The 16,509-nt window shown below is 45.8% G+C and overlaps 1 protein-coding gene across 1 annotated transcript; it reads left to right on the top strand.

Moving 5' to 3' along the window:
* Positions 1-590: 590 nt before the first annotated feature.
* On the top strand, positions 591-11,059 carry LOC129640249 (histone-lysine N-methyltransferase PRDM9-like). Its single transcript, XM_055565453.1, has 10 exons — positions 591-666; positions 1,071-1,197; positions 1,503-1,603; positions 2,938-2,987; positions 4,725-4,881; positions 5,699-5,800; positions 6,017-6,288; positions 6,779-6,846; positions 7,970-8,163; positions 9,846-11,059. Exons 1-10 carry the CDS (start codon positions 591-593, stop codon positions 11,057-11,059), a joined length of 2,361 nt encoding a protein of 786 aa, XP_055421428.1.
* Positions 11,060-16,509: the final 5,450 nt, after the last annotated feature.

Genomic DNA, 16,509 nt, shown 5'->3' with positions numbered 1-16,509 from the left:
CCTCCAATTTCCTAAGCCTCAAAGATCCCAAGTTCTCTCACCCTGCACATTCTACATCAGCCAAAACATCCCCAGTCTCCTCTGTCTGAGGATCCCAGTTCCTTCAGCCCCCGTGTCGCAGATCTCCTCAAGCAGAGCGACTTGTCTCTGAAACGTAGAACCCATGTTATGCCCAGATTTTTCCGAGTTCCCAGGCGGAGATCTTCAAAACACTTCTTGGAGAAATATTCCCTCTCGTGCACTGGAACAGAGCCCTGATTTCAGCCTGACCCCAGTCCAGCAGTTATGGGCTTCTAAGTCTCCTCAGGACTCCCTCTGTCATCCACAGACACGTCCCTCCCAGTGCCTTTCCTCAGAGGGCCTGAATTGTAGGGAACCATAGAAACCAAATCTAGTTCACATTAGGCTGGCCTGTCATAGCTGGTCAGGATCCGTCCCTCTCACCAACACCCTCACTCCGACTTTCCCCACACCTTCCTACCCTGGACACTCCACCCAAGGAAGACAGACCAGGCTCTGGACAGTGGTCTGGGCCATCTCAGCATCTTCTTCTCCCACAGGCACCTTGGCATTGAGGCAGTCCCATGGCCATGAGCCCAAACAGGTCTCCAGAGAACAGCACTGAGGGAGATGCTGGGAGAACAGAATGGAAGCCCATGGTGAGAGGCGGAGGTGGCAAAGCTGGGCTCTAAGCCAGCTCTATAGGAAGGACATGGCGCTGGTCCCTGAAGGATCACAAACTGCTTGCCTGGGCAGCTGAGTGAACTTCTCTGTGAATGTACACAGGATGGGAATGCCTGGTCCTCTCTGAGATGGTGGGGAGGAGTGGGACAAAACAGGACACTAGCATCACCAACTGCTCTGTGTCCAGGGAGAGTTAGGAAAATGCTCAGTGTTTGTTCAGTTAAGCAGGACACAGGCAGGAAGGAAAGTCTTCATCCCTGTCTCAAAGAGACCATCCAGTAGCTTCAGGCTACTCCCTGCACAAAAGGTGGAGGAGAAGTCAGCTCTAAGGTCTGACATATATTAGTAAGTCACTGATGGAATCTACTATTTTCCTTAAGCCAAAGATGCTTTCAAAGACATTTCCATATACTTCACCAAGGAAGAATGGGCAGAGATGGGAGACTGGGAAAAAATCCGATATAGGAATGTGAAAAGGAACTACGAAGCGCTGATTGCTATAGGTAACACGAAGTGCTGGGTGCCTGTGAGCCTGGGAAACATGAAACAGGTCTTCACCCTTAGTGTTTACTTGGCCCTCTCTTAGGTGGCTTCTTCTGCTCACAGTCCCTTTTGTGTGGAGACTAACCTGAAGGGAATTTTTATTGTTTTGTACCAAAGTGGGGTTGACCCTGTCAGTGCAGAGCTCACATCTTGCCTTGTTCTACATTCTTCCAGCCCATCCTACTGATTTCCCTGACTATGTGACACTTTCCATCGCTTCTGTGCTTTGTGCCTCCTTCTTAGAACATATATTTTGCTTCTTTCCAGGTTTTCAGAGCCACTCAACCAGGTTTCATGCATCACCGCAGGCAGGTCCTCAAACCCCAGGTAGATGACACTGAGGATTCTGATGAAGAATGGACACCAAGGCAACAAGGTGAGGGGCCAGAAGGATTTAGAGGTGTCTTCAAGAAACCAGCCTGGGCTTAGGTCTCAACTGCATCTCAGCCATTAGCAAAGAAAACATAATTTTCAGCATTCTAAAGTGGTTGTGGCTGAGTATTGACATGAGCCTGAATGAAGGTGAAGGTATAGGTTTTCCAGTGTTTTATGTTTAAAATTTATCATTCTTTGTAAAAAGAATTATTTTTGCGAAACATCCTTAATGAAAGGCAATTAAACATACCCTAGACTATAAATTCACTTAGCTCTTGACTATAGGTTTAAAAAACAAAACACAAATAGGATTGTTTTCTTATTTTCCTTTTTGGAATGGTTGTTGTTCATGCATGGAAAGATATTTGAATGTTGATTTTCTACCATGTAACTTTCTGTGCAGGTTTTGTGTGTGTGTGTGTGTGTGTCTGTGTGTGTGTGTGTGTGTAATTTAAAAAAATTTTCGAGACAGCAAAAGAGACACTGATGTATAGAACAGTCTTATGGACTCTGTTGGAGAGGGAGAGGGTGGGAAGATTTGGGAGAATAGCATTGAAACGTGTAATATCATGTATGAAACGAGTTGCCAGTCCAGGTTCAATGCACGATACTGGATGCTTGGGGCTGGTGCACTGGGACGACCCAGAGGGATGGTATGGGGAGGGAGGAGGGAGGAGGGTTCAGGATGGGGAGCACATGTATACCTGTGGCGGATTCGTTTTGATGTTTGGCAAAACTAATACAGTGTTTCAGGTTTAAAAATAAAATAAAATTGAAAAAAAATTTTTTTCTGCACGTAAAATCATGTCCTCTGTGAGCAGACATAATTTTACTTCTTTCTTTTCAACTGGAAGCCTTTTGTTTCCTTTTCTAATCTAATGCCCTGCCTAGGACTTCTAATATTATATTTAATAGAAGTATTGAGAATGGGCATCCTTGCCTTTTTCTCTTGATCGTAGAAGTTTTCAGCTTTTCATTGATGACTATGATGTTAGAGATAGACTTTTCATATATGACCTTTATTATATTGCAGTCACTTCCTTCTATTTTTACTTTGTTAAGTATTTTTGTCATGAAAGTCTAGTAAATTTATTAGATACTTTACGGGCATCAGATGCAGCACAGATGAAGTTTCATATTTTTTAAATTTTAATAAAATTATATTATGCTCCCAGTGGAAGCATAGGAGTTGATGATACAGAAATCACTTTCCATTCCTCCTTTGGTAATCCTTGTCCTTGTCACTCTCTGGCTCAGAATTTTGTGTCCTTAATTAGAATGCCCAGAGTTTGGAAACATTTACCAACCAAAACACTGATTCTCATCATTTTTTAGGTAAACCTTCTGGGATGGCCTTCAGAGGGGAGCCCAGTAAACACCAGAAGGTGAGTGTCTCCCAAATCCTGTTGACAAAAGAATCCTCCTCACGGATCCAGTCACAGGTGAGAATAGGAGGAAACACAGAGATCCTGGAGACTGCTGCCTTCCTGTCCTGAATCCTTAGCACAATGTCTGATATCATTACCGTCTTTATAGTTAGTAAGAACAGCAAATATAGTAGGCTGTTCTATTGTTACATTATTTTCACAATATTTCAGACTTTAAGCATTTTATGTGAATAAACTTACTTAAACCTTAAAACAATCCTACAGTACCTATAAGTAGGTATATAGCTATCACCATTATAGATCAAGAAACTGAGGTAAAAAAAATGTTTGATTATATTCGTGGGATCACAGTATCACTGGTGGTACAATCTAATGCAAAGCCCCTTCTCTAATCCCCTTACAAAGTCGTTAGAACTTCCATAGTTCTATAAAGTTTCTTCATACATCTTTATATCATTCATCTGAGAGATGTTTTCAAACTCAGTTCTTTTGTGCTGTGCTAGTGAGGGATATCCGACTAAGGGAAGCTTAAGGACATGTTGGGTAGTTTGTAGAGTGGACGGTCCAGGATGAAGAAGGTGACATGATCCCTACCTCAGAGACTCCTACTCCAATAAGAGGAAGTAACTTGCAGCTCTGACAAGCTTCAGGTTTATGACTCAAAAACAACAAATAAGAAAATAACTGAAGGGCTTCACATAGGTTACCAGCTTTTGAGTAGAAACTCATCATCTGGACATGATTTCAAATGCTCATTCTTGTAGGAGGAAGTAACAAGTCCTTCCTCTGAGCTCTGATTAGACAACTCTCCTGTTTGGAATCATTTGTTTAGCCTGCCCCTGTTTTGTGAGCTTTGAGAGCATAGCCCATACTCGTTAATTCTCAGATGTCCAGGCCCAGCTCAAAGCCCCTAAGGGCCCTCTGAATGTTTTGTGAATGAGTGACTCCACATTTAAACATTCATCTAGGAATAAGAAGGTCAAGGAATACTGAGGGTGGTATTTGTGAGCTAGACTTCAAATATAGAAGCAGTCAAGGGGATATATTGATGGCAGGGATGTACACTCACATTCATACTGTATTAAAGAGCTCACACAATGATTTGTTGAATGTTATTAAACTTCATGTCCACTATAACATTAAGAATCAGCATGTATACCAATTTATAGATCAGGAAACTGAGGAGAGCCCACTAGTCGTACAGCCTTCTTCAAGGAGAATTGATGAGGCCAGCTATTTTAATTCCAAACATTGTCTCTAGGACATGGCAACCTGAAACTTTCAGCTCATTTTCTTTATTGTCTGAATGTGTTTCTGCAGATCATCTTTTCTCTTCTCAATCTCACTACTTTGTCACTTTATTTTCCAGATGCCTTTTGTCCCCTCTGTAATTTTCCATACTTCCTCCTCCATCTAAAGTCCACTAATTAGTAGAAAACCTCACGGATTTCTCTATGAGCCCTTACCCTCTTCTTTCCCTGACCTCAAGCTATTCTCCCTGCGTTGCTCTCACTTTTATGCAGAAAGTTGAAGAGAAAGAATCTTAAGATATGAATTCTAGTTTTGATTCACTACCCACTTAGGTCCTTTTTTTACACTCCAGTGTTCAGAGCCCCCCTCCACCAGGTATTTCCAAGAATTGTCAAAGTATTAACTAAAGTCATGCATGTAAAAACACTTCATACAGTCCTAAAGAACTAAAGAAATACATGTTGTCTTTTACTCACATGGAAGAGGTTGTCCAGGGGACCATTAAATAAGGTATCTAGTTTGAAGAAATTGCCGGGAGCAGCAAAATTTCTGAAGAAAAGTGGCTCCAAACAGGCTCAGAAACCAGTGCCCCCTTCCAGAGAAGCGAGGACCCCTGGAAAGCACCCCAGACACAAAGTTGGTAAGATAAAGTTTGTGGAGTTCCTCTAATTAGTTCCTCTAATCCCTGTAGAAAAGCTAATAAGTATGGCCTAGGTGTGGGGTGTGGACTTTGGGTAGGCGTGGGTTTAAGCTGGACTGATCTGAGGCATAAAGTTAGCACTGGGGCCTTGGGAAAATCTTATACATTTTCTGAGGTCCTGATTGCTCATCTGTAAAGTGAAGCTGAGCATACGGTGTTTGGAAGGATTACATGAAATGCACAAGTGCTGACACCTACAAGAAGTTCAATAAATCCAGCTGTGATGATAGGGACCACACTTTGTTAGTATTTATACACAGACCTCTGCTCAATGCTTTACGTGTCATGCCCTTCACATATATTTTCTGAGTAGATGTGTCAGTGAACTATTTCCTAAGTAAGAAGGTTGGGAAGTTAAACCTACTAACAGGAAGTGCGGGAAGCTAACACTGAACTGGGCATCTGTGGTCAGTGTGGAGCCTCAGTCTTCTGAACCAGTAGTTAAAGGGAGAAGAAACAAAGTATAGAGAAGGGACTTCCTGGTGGTTAAGTGGTTATGACTCCACACTTCCACTGCAGGAGGTGTGGGTTCCATTCCTGGTCAGGGAACTAAGATCTCACAAACCATACAGCATGGCCAATAAATAATGTATCATTAAAACATAAAAGTACAAAAGTAAAAGTTTGAAAAATAAATGTGAAAAAGTTTTAACAAACTGTATAGATGGACAAGTAGGAGATCTCACCCTTTCTGGTAAAACAGGGACTAATTCTCCAGACCCCACCAGCCTTGCTTAGCTTCTGTTCTCCATGTTAGAACTCAGAAGAAAGGAGACCAAAGTGAAGAGGTACAGCATACAAGAAAGAAAGGGCCATGTGTACCAAGAGGTCAGCGAGCCCCAGGATGACAACTACCTGTGTGAGTGACCCTGCTGGCCCACTCATGGAGAAGGGGTTATGAGACCTTGGTACAATAACCTCACCTCACCATTTGGTCCCCCAATCATCCCCTTCCTCTAGGACTTGGGGTACAGGATCAAGGCCAAAGGCCGTGAGTGCCCCAGCTCTTTCTGAAGGTCTTTACAACCAGCAACATCACTATACCTCCCCTCATCCCTGTTGCTCTCACCTCCAGATTGTGAGGAATGTCAGAACTTCTTCATCGACAGCTGTGCTGCCCATGGGCCCCCAACCTTTGTAAAGGACTCTGCAGTGGAAAAGGGGCATGCCAACCGCTCAGCCCTCACTCTGCCCCCTGGGTTAAGTATCAGGCCATCGGGCATCCCTAAGGCTGGGCTTGGAGTGTGGAACGAGGGATCCGATCTGCCACTGGGCCTGCATTTTGGCCCCTACGAGGGTCAGATCATATACAATGAAGAGGACTCCCACAGTGGATACTGCTGGATGGTGAGAAATAGCCTTCTTTCCCTGTCCTCTGGCTCTAATCGTTTGTGTGTTGTGGGGGTGTACTTCATGTCTACATGCAAGGACACGGATGGTGATGACATGGTCGGCAATGACACAGTCAGCCCTGTGTACTGTGTGCACTGGGCATGAACACAGTATTTCTATCCAAAGGTCAGAGGAAGGTGGGAGGCAGTGGTACAGGCACACAAGACTTCTATCTAAAGATCAGAGGAGAGCTGGGAGACAGTGGTACAGGCATACAGAAATGACCCTTCACTTGTGCAGCCCTTGCCTTCAATGTGCCAATAGACTCAGACTTGAAATGATTACTAAGGAGCTTACTGTGTGGTCCGACTGGCAGTTGAATCCATGCAGGCTGAAGAGCACCAATGCCAGCAGGGGAAAGTTCTTCTATTACTTACTACCAAAAGAATAAAATAAAATAAAGTAAAAGAGAGAAGAAAGCTTGTATCTCTTTTCTGACACTCAGGTCACCAAAGGGAGAAACAGCTACGAGTATGTGGATGGAAAAGACACGTCTTTGGCCAACTGGATGAGGTGGGTGCAGTGAGCCTGCAGTTTGTAGATGTCGCTCCTCCCTCAAACCCACACCCCTTTCCTTCTCAGCCCATCTCCCTCGGTAGCTTTCACATCTTCTTGCCTCTTTTCCCTCCATATCATGCTCTTTCATTTCAAAAGACATTAGAAAGAAAGAAAGAAAAAGATAGCATGTGCCCTCAAAATATGTCTATATGCTCAACAAAACTGAGGCACTTGAACACAACTTGAGGAGTCTAGATTCACCAGGGACACTTTACCTCACTTAATTGACACTTACCAAACACTCTGTGTCCCAGTTTAGACAGTGAACTTCATTACTGAAGCAGATCACATAACCCATGTCCTTTTGGAGAACATACTGAAGACAGACATTAACCAATTGATTTTAGGAATAGTAACCTTACTTTTTCTATTTTTGAATAATTGCACAGCACCAGGATAACCTAACATGGGAGACCTTGAGTCCGTGTGGGCAACAACCTCCCCAGGCTCGGTTCCAGTGAGAAGTGGGCCCTGAGGCCTGAGAAGGAATGGGGAGCAGGATGGCCGTGAGCATGGCCATTCTCTGAGGGCCTCTACTTTCATCAGGGCAGGCAGAAAGTGAATAAACTATTACTGTTCTCTGTCTCAAGCTATGTCAGAGCACTCTCCATGTTTCCATGGGAGAGGGTGGGCAAGTGAATAGGACCCTGGATACATGTTGGGAGATTGGAGAAAAGCCTCTGGAGAGAAGGAAGGCTGGGGTGAGTGCTGAGGGGTGCATGCTAGCCTAGGAGTACCAAGTCCTGTTGAATGAAAGAGAACTTAATTTAGAGTTTAGGGGAGCTGGAGGTCACCAGTCTTATGGACAGTCCAGGTGAAGACAAGTCTGGAACTGGGCTCTGGACAATGGCTAATTAGGTAAGGAGAGAAAAGCATTCCAGCCAGGAAGAGGACTGGAAACAGGATCTGGAAATAGGAATTCACACAGCCAGGTCTAAAGTGTGTACAGAAGGTCCCCATGAGGGGCAGTGGGAACCATGGCAGCCTCAGAGCCTGAAGGCAAGGAGCTGGGCGTGGTCCAATAGTGGAAGGGTCTCCTCACCTGTGGTTTCTTTCCCTTTCCTGGCCTTGATCCCAGGTATGTGAACTGTGCCCGGGATGATGAGGAGCAGAACCTGGTGGCCTTGCAGTATCACGGGCAGATCTTCTACCGAACCCGCCAGGTGGTCAGGCCGGGCTGTGAGCTGCTGGTCTGGTACGGGGACGAGTATGGCAAGGAACTCGGCATCAAGATGGACAACAGGGGGAAGAGCAAGCTCTCGGCCCGGAGAGGTGAGCGTCACCCCTCTTCCAGCGCTCCACCCCATCCTGGGGAGCTTCCTTGGTCCGATTCTGAAGCAGAGTCCAATCCAGTCTAAAGTCAGTCAAGTTGCAATTAAAATGCCTCAGAATTTGATTCATTTCATAAGACTGTTAGGAAAAATATTTATATTAAAAATATTAGTTGTAATTTTCAATATTTCATGCAAAAAATATGTAACATCACCTTCTGCTGAAAGGCTTAGAAGCAAAAAGCAAGTTTTTTTAGCACCTACCAGCTCTCTCACCTTTACCAGTTTCTTCCTCATTTCCTCCACATTTCTAAGTGACATGCATACAGTGATTTGCATTCAGTTACTGTTTCAGTTTGTTGTCATGTGAATTCATACTTTGTGCCAGACAGGGCTACACACACTGAAATAGACAGAACCACTGCCTTGGGGCAGCATGGGCTTCATACCAGACAGGGGCTGGTGCTCTGAGGAAAACCAGTGCATGAAAAGTGCCTCGGATCAGCATGAACAGAGTGGGGTGTGGCGGAGGATGGTGGGGCAGGGTCTCTGCAGAGATAACACCTATGGATTCCAGGATTCCAGGCAAGGGAGCAGCCAGTGCTGCAGCCTCAGGGCCTGGAAGAGAGGCCATGTCAGTGGTTGCAGGAGGAAGCACAGAGGGAGAGGAAGGAGGCTGGATGGAACACAGAAGCCTCAGCGTCAATGTCCATGTGCAGGCCTTAGGGTCTTCCTGGGTGACACAGAACAACCATGTGGCTATTAGCTCCAAGCGGCATGTTCTCTGTTCTAAGATGATGTTTCAGTTAATTTTTGGGAAGAGACAGCAGTGGGGAGTCCCCTCAGAGGTCAGTTCATTGCCAGACATGAGGGGAAAGTGGCCTGGGTAAAGATGCTTGGGAGTGAGGGTGTGGAGTCTGGCTGGAGATGTATTTTTAAGCAAGACTTCCTAGTGCACGTTAAATGGACTAAGACTGTGTGAAATTAGAGGTATGAATATTGGTGAGGCTTGAGAAAGGACATGTCTTTATTGTATGATGTATAGAAAACAGAGAGGAGCAATTTATGAACCAACCGGGGCAGCAGGAGCCAGAGACCTGTAGTCAGTAGGACCTGGGCCTCTTGGTCTCGTCCAGTCTCAAACCCACTTCCTGTAGAGTGGTTTCTTTGAAAGGCTGCTCTTTGAACAAGAAGCCTCAAATACAGCTTGACTCACACCTGCTCTAACCACGCCCTGTGCTGCCTCACATATGCAGAGAGCTCTAGGCCAGGTGCCCCTAACTTAATAGACCCTTTCCCCTCACACGGAGCCATTCAGGAAGATTCCACCTAAGTCATCAAGAGTCTTATCTCTCAGTAGGGTAAAATACCTGTGGCCACTGTGACACGACTTTTCAGATACTTACATGCAGGGAAAGGTCCCTGCAGATCCACCTGTATCAGGAGAGACGCTGCCTCTGATGCTACTGAAAGGTCCCTAGGCTGGGTGGTATGTAGAAAAGGCCCTTGATGCAAGCTTCCTGGATTTCTGTAGATGTAGAGAATAAGAATGGAATGGAAAAGTGGACTGTAAAGACACACTTGATGGGAGACAAATCGTGCACCGTCAACACTAAGATGATTACTGGGGCAGGCTTTACCATGGCAAACCAGCTACCTGACTAAAACTTCCTCTTTCAGCAGAACCAAAGCCCAAGATCCACCCATGTGCCTCCTGCTCTCTGTCCTTCTCCAGTCAGAAATTCCTCAGCCAACATGTCCAACGCAATCACCCCTCTCAGATCATCCTGAGGCCATCTATAGGAGACCACCTCCAACCAGAGGATCCCTGCCCAGGCAGTCAAAATCAGCAGCAGCAATATTCTGATCCACACAGACCGAGTGGCAAACCAGAGGGTCGAGAGCCCAAGGAAAGGCCCCATCCTTTGCTGAAAGGCCCCAAACTTTGCATAAGGCTGAAGAGGATTTCAACGGCCTCTTCCTACACACCCAAAGGACAAATGGGAGCTTCTGAGGTGCATGAGAGAATGGCCGAAGAGCCCAGCACAAGCCAGAAGCTGAATCCAGAGGACACAGGCAAATTATTCATGGAGGCAGGGGTCTCAGGGATTATAAGACTCGAGTACGGAGAGCATGAGCAAGGCTCCAAGGATAGGTCAAGTCTAATCACACCTGAGAAGATACACACAGGGGAGAAGCCCTATGTTTGCAAGGAGTGTGGGAAAAGCTTCATTTGGAGGTCAGATCTCACCAAACATAAGAGGACACACACAGGGGAGAAGCCTTATGTTTGTGGGGAGTGTGGGCGAGGCTTCAGTGAGAAGTCAAATCTCACCAAACATAAGAGGACACACACAGGGGAGAAGCCCTATGTTTGTGGGGAGTGTGGGCGAAGCTTCAGTTTGAAGAAAAATCTCATTACACACCAGAGGACACACACAGGGGAGAAGCCCTATGTTTGTGGGGAGTGTGGGCGAAGCTTCAGTTTGAAGAAAAATCTCATTACACACCAGAGGACACACACAGGGGAGAAGCCCTATGTTTGCAGGGAGTGTGGGCGAAGCTTCAGTGAGAAGTCACGTCTCACCAGACATAAGAGGACACACACAGGGGAGAAGCCCTATGTTTGTGGTGATTGTGGGCAAAGCTTCAGTTTGAAGTCAGTTCTCATCACACACCAGAGGACACACACAGGGGAGAAGCCTTATGTTTGCAGGGAGTGTGGGCAAAGCTTCAGTGTGATGTCCAGTCTCATCAGACACCAAAGGACACACACAGGGGAGAAGCCCTATGTTTGCAGGGAGTGTGGGCGAAGCTTCAGTGTGATGTCCAATCTCGTCAGACACCAAAGGACACACACAGGGAAGAAGCCCTATGTTTGCGTGGAGTGTGAGTGAGTCATGACCAATAAACCACATCCTAGCCACAGGAGGATTACTGCAGCCACCCCATGCCTCAGCTCTAAGGGGGCCTCAGAGCAGGTTTATGATCTGTTACTGTCACCAAGAGTATGAGGAGAGACTTCCCAGATGGTCCAGTGGCTACTACTCCAATGCGTAGAGCCATGTTCAATACCTGATTTGGGAACTACCTCCCACATGCAGCAACTAAGACACAGTGCAGCTATGTAAATAAACACATAAGCAAATATTTTACAGAAGCAGTGTGATGAACACAGAATTAATTGATTAAACACACCTTCCACTTTCATGACAGGAGAGGAGGTAGATAAATAGCAGATGGTTTCTTAAGTGTTCTGTAGATATTCATGCCAATTGCCTTCACGGTTTTTTGTACTTCTTCTAATAAATTTTGTCTCCAAACAAATATGAAGCCCAGACTACGTACTCACCCCCCCCTTATTACTGACAGCAGTGGGGTCCAGTGATAGTGAACCCCTGGGAAGGCATTGTTCTGGAGCCAACTCAGTTAGGTCACTGGACAGTCACTTCCAGGGTCCAGGGAGAGGAATCTAGGATTTGAGACAGACTCATCAGGGAAGAGAAAACTCTGGCTTCCTGGGAGGTGTGGCCTCTCCTCCCTATAGACCTAGACTCTACTTTGGCCTCTCCTGGTTGCCCTCTGTCTTCCTCTGACTTCTGTAGCCCCAAAAGTGAAGGCCACGTGCATGTGTATGTGTGCATGTGCATGTGCCTCGCTCAGCCTGGGCCACCTGGTCTCCCTCACTCTGTCTTTGCCACTTCAGCAGGGTCATCACAGCATCTGGACTCCAAACACGACCACAGGGGTCCAGTTCTCAGCTCTGCCCTCAGCATCTGTGTGACATGGGACAAGATGCTCAACCTCTCTGTGTCTCTATTCTCATCTGTGATACAGGGTGGGAGCACCAGCGTTTTGGTCTGTTGCATAAGCACAGGCAGAATCTGGCAGAGGCTGGCTGAGAATGCAAGCCCCACCATTGCTGTTATTTGTGTTTTTTTTCTTTAATCTTTTAAAATTTTTAATTGAAGGATAGTTGCTTTACAGAATTGTGTTTTCTGCATGTCCTTCAGCCCCCACATCTTCCAGGTCTTCAGAGCTAGACGAGGAAGGGGCTGTTTAGGCACTTAGCTGCCCTGATGAGGACATGTGAGGTCAGGGATGCTAAGGGAGCACAACCTCCCTTCCCACCATTGCCGTTCTTACTGAGCTGGGCAGCCCCAGAGCCCCTCCACACAGACAGGCAGTGCTGACAGTCGTCCACCCTGCGGACAACAGAGCCTGGAGCCACGTGTGCAGGAAACTCCTGTCCAGACCCCATCCCACCCCCCACCTGGAGGGTCCTTGAAGCCCACACTGTGGCTTCTCTAATGCACGGGTCTTGTACCTGTGCCCACGTGCTTTGGTCAATGCTGTTGCAACCTTGAAATTCTTAACTATGAAATAGTTCATCCTTACACTTCCCTTTTATGAGTGAAGTCTGATGGACCATAGGGTGCACTGTGAGCAGAGCAGATGCACACAGCACAGCCCCCAGGGCTGACCAGGCTGCACGTGGTGACAAGGTGGACAAAAAGTCCACACCCGCAGGTGAGTGAAGGTGGTGACTGCACCAGGAAGCCACGCTTGCTTAGACCCAGAACTGAGTTCCAACACAGAGTGGAGGCAATGGTGTTCTTAGCAGTTGACCACACCCTTCCCTCTATGAAAAAAAAAAGAAAAAAAGAAAAAAAAATCTAGGCAAAAAGCCTACAGCACCCAGTATTCCCAGGTGGTCTCCCATCCAAGTCCTAACCAGGCCTGACCCTGCTTAGCTTTGGAGATCAGCTGAGATCGGGTGCCTTCAGGCTGATATGTGCAGAGACATATGCCCAATATGCTACTGGAGATGAGTGGAGAAATAACTCCAGAAAGAATGAAGGGATGGAACCAAAGCAAAAACAATACCCAGCTGTGGATGTTACTGGTGATAGAAGGTCCGATGCTGTAAAGAGCAATATTGCATAGGAACCTGGAATGTCAGGTCCATGAATCAAGGCAAATTGGAAGTGGTCAAACAAGAGATGGCAAGAGTGAATGACAACATTCTAGGAATCAGCGAACTGAAATGGACTGCAATGGGTGAATTTAACTCAGATGACCATTATATCTACTACTGCGGGCAGGAATCCCTCAGAAGAAATGGAGTGGCCATCATGGTCAACAAAAGAGTTCGAAATGCAGTACTTGGATGCAATCTCAAAAACGACAGAATGATCTCTGTTCGTTTCCAAGGCAAATCATTCAATATCACAGTAATCCAAGTCTATGCCCCAACCAGTAACGCTGAAGAAGCTGAAGTTGAACGGTTCTATGAAGACCTACAAGTCCTTTTAGAACTAACACCCAAAAAAGATGTCCTTTTCATTATAGGGGACTTGAATGCAAAAGTAGGAAGTCAAGAAACTCTTGGAGTAACAGGCAAATTTGGCCTTGGAATACGGAATAAAGCAGGGCAAAGACTAATAGAGTTTTGCCAAGAAAATGCACTGGTCATAACAAACACCCTCTTCCAACAACACAAGAGAAGACTCTATACATGGACATCACCAGATGGTCAACATAGAAATCAGATTGATTATATTCTTTGCAGCCAAAGATGGAGAAGCTCTATACAGTCAGCAAAAATAAGACCAGGAGATGACTGTGGCTCAGACCATGAACTCCTTATTGCCAAATTCAGACTTAAATTGAAGAAAGTAGGGAAAACCACTAGAGCATTCAGGTATGACCTAAATCAGATCCCTTATGATTATACAGTGGATGTGAGAAATAGATTTAAGGGCCTAGATCTGATAGATAGAGTGCCTGATGAACTATGGAATGAGGTTCGTGACATTGTACAGGAGACAGGGATCAAGACTATTCCCATAGAAAAGAAATGCAAACAAGCAAAATGGCTGTCTGGGGAGGCCTTACAAATAGCTGTGAAAAGAAGAGAAGCGAAAAGCAAAGGAGAAAAGGGAAGATATATAAACATCTGAATGCACAGTTTCAAAGAATAGCAAGAAGAAATAAGAAAGCCTTCTTCAGCGATCAATGCAAAGAAATAGAGGAAAACAACAGAATGGGAAAGACTAGGGATCTCTTCAAGAAAATCAGAGATACCAAGGGAACATTTCATGAAAAGATGGGCTCGATAAAGGACAGAAATGGTATGGACGTAGCAGAAGCAGAAGATATTAAGAAGAGATGGCAAGAATACACAGAAGAACTGTACAAAAAAGATCTTCACGACCCAGATAATCACGATGGTGTGATCACTGACCTAGAGCCAGACATCCTGGAATGTGAAGTCAAGTGGACCTTAGAAAGCATCACTACAAACAAAGCTAGTGGAGGTGATGAAATTGCAGTTGAGCTATTTCAACTCCTGAAAGATGATGCTGTGAAAGTGCTGCACTCAATATGTCAGCAAATTTGGAAAACTCAGCAGTGGCCACAGGACTGGAAAAGGTCAGTTTTCATTCCAATCCCAAAGAAAGGCAATGCCAAAGAATGCTCAAACTACTGCACAATTGCAGTCATCTCACACGCTAGTAAAGTAATGCTCAAAATTCTCCAAGCCAGGCTTCAGCAATATGTGAACCATGAACTTCCTGATGTTCAAGCTGGTTTTCAAAAAGGCAGAGGAACCAGAGATCATATTGCCAACATCCGCTGGATCATGGAAAAAGCAAGAGAGTTCCAGAAAAACATCTATTTCTGCTTTATTGACTATGCCAAAGCCTTTGACTCTGTGGATCACAATAAACTGTGGGAAATTCTTCAAGAGATGGGAATACCAGACCATCTGACCTGCCTCTTCAGAAATTTGTATGCAGGTCAGGAAGCAACAGTTAGAACTGGACATGGAACAGACTGGTTCCAAATAGGAAAAGGAGTTCGTCAAGGCTGTATATTGTCACCCTGTTTATTTAACTTATATGCAGAGTACATCATGAGAAACGCTGGACTGGAAGAAACACAAGCTGGAATCAAGATTGCCGGGAGAAATATCAATAACCTCAGATAGGCAGATGACACCACCCTTATGGCAGAAAGTGAAGAGGAACTCAAAAGCCTCTTGATGAAAGTGAAAGTGGAGAGTGAAAAAGTTGACTTAAAGCTCAACATTCAGAAAACAAAGATCATGGCATCCGGTCCCACCACTTCATTGGAAATAGATGGGGAAACAGTGGAAACAGTGTCAGATTTTATTTTTCTGGGCTCCAAAATCACTACAGATGGTGACTGCAGCCATGAAATTAAAAGACGCTTACTCCTAGGAAGAAAATTTATGACCAACCTAGACAGCATATTCAAAAGCAGAGACATTACTTTGCCAACAAAGGTTCGTCTAGTCAAGGCTATGGTTTTTCCTGTGGTCATGCATGGATGTGAGAGTTGCACTGTGAAGAAGGCTGAGCACCGAAGAATTGATGCTTTTGAACTGTGGTGTTGGAGAAGACTCTTGAGAGTCCCTTGGCCTGAAAGGAGATCCAACCAGTCCATTCTGAATCAGCCCTGGGATTTCTTTGGAAGGAATGATGCTAAAACTGAAACTCCAGTACTTTGGCCACCTCATGCGAAGAGTTGACTCATTGGAAAAGACTCTGATGCTGGGAGAGATTGGGGGCAGGAGGAGAAGGGGACGACAGAGGATGAGATGGCTGGATGGCATCACTGACTCGATGGACGTGAGGCTGGGTAAATTCTGGAAGTTGGTAATGGACAGGGAGGCCTGGCGTGCTGTGATTCATGGGGTTGTAAAGAGTCGGACACGACTGAGAGACTGATCTGATCTGATCCCTCTCTGAATGAACTCTACTCTGTCCTGATCCTTCCAGAATGGGTTCAGGAGCCTGAAGTCCAATCGGTCACCAGAGGACACCAAGTGGTGAGTGGGCTATGGGGCAGGGAGGGGTGGGAGGTGGTAACTCCAGGACTGGGGCAAATGGCCCTCAGTTCCCTCCCTGTTCCAGGCTTGTGAAGTGTCGCTACATGAACCGTGTCAGTAATAACCACCCACTGTTATTTTCTCGTTTCTTTCATGCTTTCCTAAAGGAACACGTTTGTCTGCTTGGTTTCCCTATTGGAAGGGAAGCCACGTAAACTCTCCATCTTCCATGGCTTGTGGCTGGGGCCACAGGAGTGAGAGAGAGTTAGGGGTGATGCAGGCAGAGGGGTTTCAACTGAAATACAGTGGAGACCCAGAAGCTTGCAGGGGCTTCTCACCTGTACCTCCCACCAGAGCAGGGCCTGGAATCCCCTGGAAGCCTGAGCAGGTCAAAGCTTCTCCATCCCCTCCCCTCCCCTCCCCTCTCCTCCCCTCAAAAAGCTGGATCCTGGGCCAGCCCACAACACCCCCAAAACCCCCATCACCCAC

The sequence above is a fragment of the Bubalus kerabau genome, chromosome X (genome assembly GCF_029407905.1).
Source record: "Bubalus kerabau isolate K-KA32 ecotype Philippines breed swamp buffalo chromosome X, PCC_UOA_SB_1v2, whole genome shotgun sequence".
Taxonomy (NCBI): Eukaryota; Metazoa; Chordata; class Mammalia; order Artiodactyla; family Bovidae; genus Bubalus; species Bubalus kerabau.
Note: the sequence above shows the minus strand (reverse complement) of the source record. Positions and strands in the feature narration are given on the sequence as shown.